This window comes from Bombina bombina, chromosome 4, assembly GCF_027579735.1.
Source record: "Bombina bombina isolate aBomBom1 chromosome 4, aBomBom1.pri, whole genome shotgun sequence".
In the NCBI taxonomy this organism is placed as follows: Eukaryota; Metazoa; Chordata; class Amphibia; order Anura; family Bombinatoridae; genus Bombina; species Bombina bombina.
This window is the reverse complement of record NC_069502.1, coordinates 664,464,241-664,476,947: the sequence shown is the minus strand read 5'-3', so window position 1 is coordinate 664,476,947 and position 12,707 is coordinate 664,464,241. Positions and strand designations below refer to the sequence as shown.

Below are 12,707 nucleotides of genomic sequence, written 5' to 3'. Positions count from 1 at the left end.
TAAATTGAGAACTTTTTAAAAAAAATGCATGCCCTGTCTGAACCACAAGATATTTTTGTGTTTCACATCCCCTTAAAGTATCTTGAAAAAAAAAAATCACTTTAAATTATTTTATTATTTATTTATTTTGTAAATAATTGATCTGTATCCTCCCTATAAAAGAATGTTATCCTTTCAATCAGCCCAATAAATGACAAATAAGCAAGGCTTTTAATTTTCGATAAAATATTCCAGTCTGAACTTTATTAACTGATCATTACATTTTGATGACCAGTTGCAATTTCGAATAAATTTAAAAAAGTGAGGAATCTAAATAAAAGGAAATTAAGTGGCATTGGAAAACCTTTGTATACCAAGAAATGATCTGTCGCCATTACTATTGCTAAGTTCAAGCCTGCCCAGAAATAAAAAAAAAGGATTTTTTTTATAATAATGTCCAACATAGCTGAATCTTAATGTAATCTTCTAGAAACACGAGTGGTTACTATCTCCGCTATATCTTGTGCCACTACTTATAAAATACAACCCCCTCCAGGTTGTGTCTTCTTTTATTTTCTATTGTAAGGCTTGGTTACTTTGACTAAAGCTTTGTAACAAACTAAGGCCTAGATTTGGAGTTCGGCGGTAAAAGGGCTGTTAACGCTCCGCGGGCTTTTTTCTGGCCGCACCATAAAATTAACTCTGGTATCGAGAGTTTAATCAAATGCTGCGTTAGGCTCCAAAAAAGGAGCGTAGAGCATTTTTACCACAAATGCAACTCTCGATACCAGAGTTGCTTACGGACGCGGCCGGCCTCAAAAACGTGCTCGTGCACGATTCTCCCATAGGAAACAATGGGGCTGTTTGAGCTGAAAAAAAACCTAACACCTGCAAAAAAGCAGCGTTCAGCTCCTAACGCAGCCCCATTGTTTCCTATGGGGAAACACTTCCTGCGTCTGCACCTAACACTCTAACATGTACCCCGAGTCTAAACACCCCTAACCTTACACTTATTAACCCCTAATCTGCCGACCCCGCTATCGCTGACCCCTGCATATTTTTTTTAACCCCTAATCTGCCGCTCCGTAAACTGCCGCAACCTACGTTATCCCTATGTACCCCTAATCTGCTGCCCTAACATCGCCGACCCCTATATTATATTTATTAACCCCTAATCTGCCCCCCTCAACGTCGCCGACACCTGCCTACACTTATTAACCCCTAATCTGCCGAGCGGACCTGAGCGCTACTATAATAAAGTTATTAACACCTAATCCGCCTCACTAACCCTATCATAAATAGTATTAACCCCTAATCTGCCCTCCCTAACATCGCCGACACCTACCTTCAATTATTAACCCCTAATCTTCCGATCGGAGCTCACCGCTATTCTAATAAATGGATTAACCCCTAAAGCTAAGTCTAACCCTAACACTAACACCCCCCTAAGTTAAATATAATTTTTATCTAACGAAATAAATTAACTCTTATTAAATAAATGATTCCTATTTAAAGCTAAATACTTACCTGTAAAATAAATCCTAATATAGCTACAATATAAATTATAATTATATTATAGCTATTTTAGGATTAATATTTATTTTACAGGCAACTTTGTAATTATTTTAACCAGGTACAATAGCTATTAAATAGTTAAGAACTATTTAATAGTTACCTAGTTAAAATAATAACAAATTTACCTGTAAAATAAATCCTAACCTAAGATATAATTAAACCTAACACTACCCTATCAATAAAATAATTAAATAAACTACCTACAATTACCTACAATTAACCTAACACTACACTATCAATAAATTAATTAAACACAATTCCTACAAATAAATACAATTAAATAAACTAGCTAAAGTACAAAAAATAAAAAAGAACTAAGTTACAGAAAATAAAAAAATATTTACAAACATAAGAAAAATATTACAACAATTTTAAACTAATTACACCTACTCTAAGCCCCCTAATAAAATAACAAAGCCCCCCAAAATAAAAAATTCCCTACCCTATTCTAAATTAAATAAGTTACAAGCTCTTTTACCTTACCAGCCCTGAACAGGGCCCTTTGCGGGGCATGCCCCAAGAAGTTCAGCTCTTTTGCCTGTAAAAAAAAACATACAATACCCCCCCCCCCCCAACATTACAACCCACCACCCACATACCCCTAATCTAACCCAAACCCCCCTTAAATAAACCTAACACTAATCCCCTGACGATCTTCCTACCTTGTCTTCACCATCCAGGTATCACCGATCCGTCCTGGCTCCAAGATCTTCATCCAACCCAAGCGGGGGTTGGCGATCCATAATCCGGTGCTGAAGAGGTCCAGAAGAGGCTCCAAAGTCTTCCTCCTATCCGGCAAGAAGAGGACATCCGGACCGGCAAACATCTTCTCCAAGCGGCATCTTCGATCTTCTTCCATCCGGAGCGAAGCGGCAGGATCCTGAAGACCTCCAGCGCGGAACATCCATCCGGACCGACGACTGAACGACGAATGACTGTTCCTTTAAGGGACGTCATCCAAGATGGCGTCCCTCGAATTCCGATTGGCTGATAGGATTCTATCAGCCAATCGGAATTAAGGTAGGAATTTTCTGATTGGCTGATGGAATCAGCCAATCAGAATCAAGTTCAATCCGATTGGCTGATCCAATCAGCCAATCAGATTGAGCTTGCATTCTATTGTCTGTTCCGATCAGCCAATAGAATGCGAGCTCAATCTGATTGGCTGATTGGATCGGCCAATCGGATTGAACTAGATTCTGATTGGCTGATTCCATCAGCCAATCAGAAAATTCCTACCTTAATTCCGATTGGCTGATAGAATCCTATCAGCCAATCGGAATTCGAGGGACGCCATCTTGGATGACGTCCCTTAAAGGAACAGTCATTCGTCGTTCAGTCGTCGGTCCGGATGGATGTTCCGCGCTGGAGGTCTTCAGGATCCTGCCGCTTCGCTCCGGATGGAAGAAGATCGAAGATGCCGCTTGGAGAAGATGTTTGCCGGTCCGGATGTCCTCTTCTTGCCGGATAGGAGGAAGACTTTGGAGCCTCTTCTGGACCTCTTCAGCACCGGATTATGGATCGCCAACCCCCGCTTGGGTTGGATGAAGATCTTGGAGCCAGGACGGATCGGTGATACCTGGATGGTGAAGACAAGGTAGGAAGATCTTCAGGGGATTAGTGTTAGGTTTATTTAAGGGGGGTTTGGGTTAGATTAGGGGTATGTGGGTGGTGGGTTGTAATGTTGGGGGGGGGGGGTATTGTATGTTTTTTTTACAGGCAAAAGAGCTGAACTTCTTGGGGCATGCCCCGCAAAGGGCCCTGTTCAGGGCTGGTAAGGTAAAAGAGCTTGTAACTTTTTTAATTTAGAATAGGGTAGGGAATTTTTTATTTTGGGGGGCTTTGTTATTTTATTAGGGGGCTTAGAGTAGGTGTAATTAGTTTAAAATTGTTGTAATATTTTTCTTATGTTTGTAAATATTTTTTTATTTTCTGTAACTTAGTTCTTTTTTATTTTTTGTACTTTAGCTAGTTTATTTAATTGTATTTATTTGTAGGAATTGTGTTTAATTAATTTATTGATAGTGTAGTGTTAGGTTAATTGTAGGTAATTGTAGGTAGTTTATTTAATTATTTTATTGATAGGGTAGTGTTAGGTTTAATTATATCTTAGGTTAGGATTTATTTTACAGGTAAATTTGTTATTATTTTAACTAGGTAACTATTAAATAGTTCTTAACTATTTAATAGCTATTGTACCTGGTTAAAATAATTACAAAGTTACCTGTAAAATAAATATTAATCCTAAAATAGCTATAATATAATTATAATTTATATTGTAGCTATATTAGGATTTATTTTACAGGTAAGTATTTAGCTTTAAATAGGAATAATTTATTTAATAAGAGTTAATTTATTTTGTTAGATGTAAATTATATTTAACTTAGGGGGGTGTTAGTGTTAGGGTTAGACTTAGCTTTAGGGGTTAATCCATTTATTAGAATAGCGGTGAGCTCCGATCGGAAGATTAGGGGTTAATAATTGAAGGTAGGTGTCGGCGATGTTAGGGAGGGCAGAATAGGGGTTAATACTATTTATGATAGGGTTAGTGAGGCGGATTAGGGGTTAATAACTTTATTATAGTAGCGCTCAGGTCCGCTCGGCAGATTAGGAGTTAATAAGTGTAGGCAGGTGTCGGCGACGTTGTGGGGGGCAGATTAGGGGTTAATAAATATAATATAGGGGTCGGCGGTGTTAGGGGTAGCAGATTAGGGGTACATAGGGATAACGTAGGTGGCGGCGCTTTGCGGTCGGAAGATTAGGGGTTAATTATTTTAAGTAGCTGGCGGCGATGTTGTGGGGGACAGGTTAGGGGTTAATAAATATAATACAGGGGTCGGCGGGGTTAGGGGCAGCAGATTAGGGGTACATAAATATAACGTAGGTGGCGGTCGGCAGATTAGGGGTTAAAAATTTTAATCGAGTGTCGGCGATGTGGGGGGGCCTCGGTTTAGGGGTACATAGGTAGTTTATGGGTGTTAGTGTACTTTAGGGTACAGTAGTTAAGAGCTTTATGAACCGGCGTTAGCCAGAAAGCTCTTAACTCCTGCTTTTTTCAGGCGGCTGGAATCTTGTCGTTAGAGCTCTAACGCTCACTTCAGAAACGACTCTAAATACCAGCGTTAGAAAGATCCCATTGAAAAGATAGGCTACGCAAATGGCGTAGGGGGATCTGCGGTATGGAAAAGTCGCGGCTGAAAAGTGAGCGTTAGACCCTTTAATCACTGACTCCAAATACCAGCGGGCGGCCAAAACCAGCGTTAGGAGCCTCTAACGCTGGTTTTGACGGCTACCGCCGAACTCCAAATCTAGGCCTAAGTAAGTAGAGCCGTTCCTTCTATCCTGGCAAACATCTGTCTCCTGATCGTAGAGAGAATAGAATTACCAGAAGAATATTACCTTCAATGGAAAGACAACACACATTATCTCTTGGAACTGTATTAAAGGGACATTCCAGTCAAAATATAAATGCACATAGATTTATTGCATCTTTGAGCAGAAACATATTTGCAATATAAATGTATTAGCAAAAATGCTTCTTTTAAGAGTTATCACTGTTTTAGTGTTAACATTTTTTCTCTGCATGTGCATGTGAAGCATAGCTAGATATTTTCACTGCACCCACATTTTAAATAATGCAGCTGCTTAGATCATCAATGGGGCTTGTATCATGTCAGCAATTAACAAATGGAGTCATTACCAGATAGTACAAGCACCTTAGGCTCTCAGAACAAGTGTTGTGTTTAAAATGCTGGTGCACGGTGCATACTTAAATACACTTTTGAAATAGCTATAACTTTTATTAGAAGCATTTTTGCTAATGCATGTATATTACAAAATTGCTTCTGTTCAATACCAAAATGCACCCATGTGGTTTCCAATTTGGGCTGGAATATCCCTTTAACTCACCACAGCTTGATAGATAGATAGATAGATAGATAGATAGTGCTGATCAGTGCCCAGTAACTGTCTGTAGGTCAGGAACAAAAGCTTTTTTAATGGTAATGTACATATTCCTTTCCATAACCCTAAAGGAGATAAGCTCTGTAGGTAAATACACAATTGATGTAAGAAAAAGGAACATGCTTGTATTCAATCACATTCACTTCCATCAAATTTCTCCATAACATAATGATACATAGAGATTTAAAATAAAAATGTCTGTTTATTAGCTACTGGATCACCATTAATGTGTTGTCAATGTGATCTGATTTCCAGAAATACAGACACATAAGCTATATGCATACTTAAATATACCTTTTGTAACTGCATGCTAATGATCAAGTACACACATACATATAAGGATTATATTTCAGTTGGGCAAAGATAAGAAATAAATTCCAGGCAATCAGCATAAAAAAAACAACAACAAAAAACTTACCCTAAGTAAAATAACGTGACTCTTTCTTCAGATATACTCAACCATGGAGCTGCTAATTCTTACCTTTACATCATCCATGAGCAGTCTAAACTTTACTGACCAATGCACACATGCTTTCTCTGAGAAAGTTTATATACCATATTTTACATTGAAATGAGAAACATGGTCGCCTACACTCAATACATTTAGGGAAGTGACAAAAGACATAAATCATTTTACTTTATTTGATAATAGTAATACTAAAGAAACACTGAGTTGCACAATGTAACAACAGAAAATTATATAATATGTATTTTATCCAGCTACAACACCAAAACCAGCCCTATCAAAGTTCAGGTAAAATGAAACTGCACAGAGATGAATCTATTAGCTTTAAGGATGCCTAATTTTTTTTCACCGAGAAAACAAAATGCAGATCATTATCTGTACTATCATCATACTCAGTCTGTTAAGCTACTATTAGAGATATAATTACAGGACAAGAGGAACAAAAAAGCATAAAAAAGGTTTTACCGCCATACTTACTGTAAATGCCGAGTCTGGATCTGCAAGAGATAAAGTGAGGTTCTTATGAAGAACATTCCAACATTCACAGTTGAGAACATCAGAAGGAGGAGCAAAACAGAGAGTTTGTATAGCTTCTTTGCGCACCTTGAAAGAAAGAGAAGGCGGTTTATTATACTGTATACATTTACTAAGCTTGTTTTTGTTGACGGTGTTATCAAAACAATTTGTGGTAAAGCACATTTAACTAAAATTCCTTACTACATCATTCATTTAGATAAAAATTCTCCTGAGAACACACAGGGCCGGATTTACATCTCAGGTGCCTGTAGGCACAAAAATCTGAAGCCCCCGCCCCCCCAAAAAGTAAACAAAACTGAAGACTTTTTTTATTATTATTTAGGACAACTAAAAATAAATATTATATGTAAAACATTAAAACTACTAAGCCTATCTAGATATGCTTTTCAACAAAGGATATCAAGAGAATGAAGCAAATTAGATAATAGAAGCAAATTGGAAAGTTGTTTTAAATTGTATTCTATATCTGATTCATGAAAGAATAATTTTGGGTTTATGTCCCTTTAACTTAACTCAAATGGCCATACAATTGAAAACCGCTATCAAAAATGGATGGAACATTACATACACACAGCTTTTTAAATGTATGTATTGAAGATATCTCTGGTAATTTATTTTATTTTTTTATTGATAGAGGCTCCCTGGACAGGACTTATTCAGCCTCTTGGGGTTCAATTTTGTACTCCGCCCTCACTCAGAGGAACAAACTCATTTTTGTGTTTTGGGTGAGAAATTAACGGTTTACTGTAAAACATGAGTGTTTAGTAATTACTATGCTATGAAGCAGACACTGGTCTCAAAGTTTCCTATAGGAATACAAAAATTGCACATTGTTTTGCAGAAGGAAAAGTGTTTGAATACATTACTCTGAGTAATTTACTCAGAGACTCAGAGTAATTTTTTCAAACACTTATCCTGCAAAACAATGTGCAAATTTTTCTTCCAACAGGAAACATTGAGACCAGTGTCAGGCTGTCAGCACAGCTTCATAGCATAGTAATTTACTCTGAGTCGAGATAGTCATAGTGAGATGGATGTTTCCAGAACCTAATTTTTTTATTTACCGTCTTGAGAAAGGCTGTTTGGTCACAGTCAGATAACTAAATTACTGACTGTTAGTTACTGTAGAAGTCTACAGCACAGAAGAACTAACTTAAGTTACAGAGAGTCAGACTGAGACAGCAATTTTCTTGTCGGACTACTACTCACTCAGCAGACAGGCGAGGGCACTTAGGGCAGGCGACAGGCTCTGACAGCAGCAATGAGCACTCAGCTCACTTCACTTTGCCGCTACTATGTCTCTGGGGGCGGCAACCGGCATCACATGACGTGGGCAATGTTGCTGTGACGCCACCCTCCCCAAACCCGCAATCCACAAACCAAACATGGGCATGGCGCTGCCTGAGTGCGCCGACCACGGCACTGACTGGAGTTATGGTGGGAGGGATAAGGGTATATACTTGCTTGCTATTTGCTAGTCACTCCTCGGCTCGACCCACCACGCCCCCTTCACCAAAACGGGCGTAAGTGAAACAGACAGTAAAAGTTTAATGATGCTTCAGCAGCCTCCCAGATGAGCAAGTGTACTATTCAATAAAGCAATCTATATCTATCTACAGCAAAGTCATACATAAAAATAAAAAAAAAAGTTTTTTTTGTTTTTTTTAAATACACTGACTCTACAGCCAACGCCGTGGTGCCCCTCGCTGCAATGCGCCTGTAGGCACATGCCTACTGTGCCTAATGGCAAATCCGGCCCTGAGAACACATTCTTTTCAAACTAATTGCATGCACTCATAAATAGACTATACAGTTGTTTAGTCAAATTAACTTTCTGTAAATATTAGTATATACAGTTATTGTATAATGTTTATGCATAAACTGAGAATACTCTGCAATGGGTGAGTGAAAAAAAGGTAATGATATCCTTTTGAAAAAGAACTCCACTGTTAGACAATTGGCTTAATTATTTTTAAAAATGTAAGGAGTGATCAATTGCTTCTGTACCTCTTCAGGTTGGTTAGGATCCAGCTGCTCGGCTATAAGCTGCAATTGTTCTTGGTTCATAAATGTGTAACTCTGTAAAGAAAAAACATAATTTATGCTTACCTGATAAATTCCTTTCTTCTGTTGTGTGATCAGTCCACGGGTCATCATTACTTCTGGGATATAACTCCTCCCCAACAGGAAATGCAAGAGGATTCACCCAGCAGAGCTGCATATAGCTCCTCCCCTCTACGTCAGTCCCAGTCATTCGACCAAGAATCAACGAGAAAGGAGTAACCAAGGGTGAAGTGGTGACTGGAGTATAATTTAAAAGATATTTACCTGCCTTAAAACAGGGCGGGCCGTGGACTGATCACACAACAGAAGAAAGGAATTTATCAGGTAAGCATAAATTATGTTTTCTTCTGTTATGTGTGATCAGTCCACGGGTCATCATTACTTCTGGGATACCAATACCAAAGCAAAAGTACACGGATGACGGGAGGGATAGGCAGGCTCATTATACAGAAGGAACCACTGCCTGAAGAACCTTTTTCCCAAAAATAGCCTCCGAAGAAGCAAAAGTGTCAAATTTGTAAAATTTGGAAAAAGTATGAAGCGAAGACCAAGTTGCAGCCTTGCAAATCTGTTCAACAGAGGCCTCATTCTTAAAGGCCCAAGTGGAAGCCACAGCTCTAGTGGAGTGAGCTGTAATTCTTTCAGGAGGCTGCTGTCCAGCAGTCTCATAGGCTAAACGTATTATGCTACGAAGCCAAAAAGAGAGAGAGGTAGCAGAAGCTTTTTGACCTCTCCTCTGTCCAGAATAAACGACAAACAGGGAAGAAGTTTGGCGAAAATCTTTAGTTGCCTGCAAGTAGAACTTGAGGGCACGAACTACATCCAGATTGTGTAAAAGACGTTCCTTCTTTGAAGAAGGATTTGGACACAAGGATGGAACAACAATCTCTTGATTGATATTCCTGTTAGTGACTACCTTAGGTAAGAACCCAGGTTTAGTACGCAGAACTACCTTATCTGAGTGAAAAATCAGATAAGGAGAATCACAATGTAAAGCTGATAACTCAGAGACTCTTCGAGCCGAGGAAATAGCCATTAAAAACAGAACTTTCCAAGATAACAATTTTATATCAATGGAATGAAGGGGTTCAAACGGAACACCCTGTAAAACGTTAAGAACTAAGTTTAAACTCCATGGCGGAGCAACAGCTTTAAACACAGGCTTGATCCTAGCTAAAGCCTGACAAAAGGCCTGGACGTCTGGATTTTCTGACAGACGCCTGTGTAACAAGATGGACAGAGCTGAAATCTGTCCCTTTAATGAACTAGCTGATAAACCCTTTTCTAAACCTTCTTGTAGAAAGGACAATATCCTAGGGATCCTAACCTTACTCCAGGAGTAACGTTTGGATTCGCACCAGTATAGGTATTTACGCCATATTTTATGGTAAATCTTTCTGGTAACAGGCTTCCTAGCCTGTATCAGGGTATCAATAACCGACTCAGAAAAACCACGTTTTGATAAAATCAAGCGTTCAATTTCCAAGCAGTCAGCTTCAGAGAAGTTAGATTTTGATGTTTGAATGGACCCTGTATCAGAAGGTCCTGTCTTAGAGGTAGAGACCAAGGCGGACAGGATGACATGACCACTAGATCTGCATACCAAGTCCTGCGTGGCCATGCAGGCGCTATTAGAATCACTGATGCTCTCTCCTGTTTGATTTTGGCAATCAATCGAGGAAGCAGCGGGAAGGGTGGAAACACATAAGCCATCCCGAAGTTCCAAGGTGCTGTCAAAGCATCTATCAGAACCGCTCCCGGATCCCTGGATCTGGACCCGTAGTGAGGAAGTTTGGCGTTCTGGCGAGACGCCATGAGATCTATCTCTGGTTTGCCCCAACGTCGAAGTATTTGGGCAAAGACCTCCGGATGAAGTTCCCACTCCCCCGGATGAAAAGTCTGGCGACTCAAAAAATCCGCCTCCCAGTTCTCCACTCCCGGGATGTGGATTGCTGACAGGTGGCAAGAGTGAGACTCTGCCCAGCGAATTATCTTTGATACTTCCATCATTGCTAGGGAGCTTCTTGTCCCTCCCTGATGGTTGATGTAAGCTACAGTCGTGATGTTGTCCGACTGAAACCTGATGAACCCCCGAGTTGTTAATTGGGGCCAAGCCAGAAGGGCATTGAGAACTGCTCTCAATTCCAGAATGTTTATTGGAAGGAGACTCTCCTCCTGATTCCATAGTCCCTGAGCTTTCAGAGAATTCCAGACAGCGCCCCAACCTAGTAGGCTGGCGTCTGTTGTTACAATTGTCCAGTCTGGCCTGCTGAATGGCATCCCCCTGGACAGGTGTGGCCGATAAAGCCACCATAGAAGAGAATTTCTGGTCTCTTGATTCAGATTCAGAGTAGGGGACAAATCTGAGTAATCCCCATTCCACTGACTTAGCATGCACAATTGCAGCGGTCTGAGGTGTAGGCGTGCAAAAGGTACTATGTCCATTGCCGCTACCATTAAGCCGATCACCTCCATGCATTGAGCTACTGACGGGTGTTGAATGGAATGAAGGACACGGCATGCATTTAGAAGCTTTGTTAACCTGTCTTCTGTCAGGTAAATCTTCATTTCTACAGAATCTATAAGAGTCCCCAAGAATGGAACTCTTGTGAGAGGAAAAAGAGAACTCTTCTTTTCGTTCACTTTCCATCCATGCGACCTTAGAAATGCCAGAACTAACTCTGTATGAGACTTGGCAGTTTGAAAGCTTGAAGCTTGTATTAGAATGTCGTCTAGATACGGAGCTACCGAAATCCCTCGCGGTCTTAGTACCGCCAGAAGGGCACCCAGAACCTTTGTGAAGATTCTTGGAGCCGTAGCCAATCCGAATGGAAGAGCTACAAACTGGTAGTGCCTGTCTAAGAAGGCAAACCTTAGGTACCGGTGATGATCTTTGTGAATCGGTATGTGAAGGTAAGCATCTTTTAAATCCACTGTGGTCATGTACTGACCCTTTTGGATCATGGGTAAGATTGTCCGAATAGTTTCCATTTTGAACGATGGAACTCTTAGGAATTTGTTTAGAATCTTTAAATCTAAGATTGGCCTGAAAGTTCCCTCTTTTTTGGGAACCACAAACAGGTTTGAGTAGAACCCTTGTCCTTGTTCCGACCGCGGAACCGGATGGATCACTCCCATTAATAACAGATCTTGTACACAGCGTAGAAACGCTTCTTTCTTTATCTGGTTTGTTGACAACCTTGACAGATGAAATCTCCCTCTTGGGGGAGATAATTTGAAGTCTAGAAGGTATCCCTGAGATATGATCTCTAGCGCCCAGGGATCCTGAACATCTCTTGCCCAGGCCTGGGCGAAGAGAGAAAGTCTGCCCCCCACTAGATCCGGTCCCGGATCGAGGGCTCTCGGTTCATGCTGTCTTTGGGGCAGCAGCAGGTTTCCTGGCCTGCTTGCCCTTGTTCCAGGACTGGTTAGGTTTCCAGCCTTGCCTGTAACGAGCAACAGCTCCCTCCTGTTTTGGTGCAGTGGAGGTTGATGCTGCTCCTGTTTTGAAATTCCGAAAGGGACGAAAATTAGACTGTCTAGCCTTAGCTTTGGCTTTGTCTTGAGGTAGGGCGTGGCCCTTACCTCCTGTAATGTCAGCGATAATTTCTTTCAAACCGGGCCCAAATAAAGACTGCCCCTTGAAAGGTATATTAAGTAATTTGGACTTAGAAGTAACATCAGCTGACCAGGATTTTAGCCACAGCGCCCTACGTGCCTGGATGGCGAATCCTGAGTTCTTAGCCGTAAGTTTGGTTAAATGTACTACGGCCTCCGAAATGAATGAATTAGCTAGTTTAAGGACTCTAAGCCTGTCCGTAATGTCGTCTAGCGTAGATGAACTAAGGTTCTCTTCCAGAGACTCAATCCAAAATGCTGCCGCAGCCGTAATCGGCGCGATACATGCAAGGGGTTGCAATATAAAACCTTGTTGAACAAACATTTTCTTAAGGTAACCCTCTAATTTTTTATCCATTGGATCTGAAAAAGCACAGCTATCCTCCACCGGGATAGTGGTACGCTTAGCTAAAGTAGAAACTGCTCCCTCCACCTTAGGGACCGTTTGCCATAAGTCCCGAGTGGTGGCGTCTATTGGAAACATCTTTCTAAATATTGGAGGGGG

At 40.5% G+C, this 12,707-nt stretch overlaps 1 protein-coding gene across 1 annotated transcript in view; it reads right to left on the bottom strand.

The window, feature by feature from the left end:
- Positions 1–12,707, bottom strand: part of TBC1D32 (TBC1 domain family member 32) — a 695,824-nt gene that overhangs the window by 557,509 nt on the left and 125,608 nt on the right. The window contains exons 5-6 of the mRNA XM_053710787.1: positions 8,528–8,599; positions 6,461–6,586 (exon numbers count right to left, since the gene is read on the bottom strand). Of these exons, the coding sequence (XP_053566762.1) occupies positions 6,461–6,586; positions 8,528–8,599 (198 nt within the window). The remainder of the gene's footprint in view (positions 1–6,460; positions 6,587–8,527; positions 8,600–12,707) is intronic.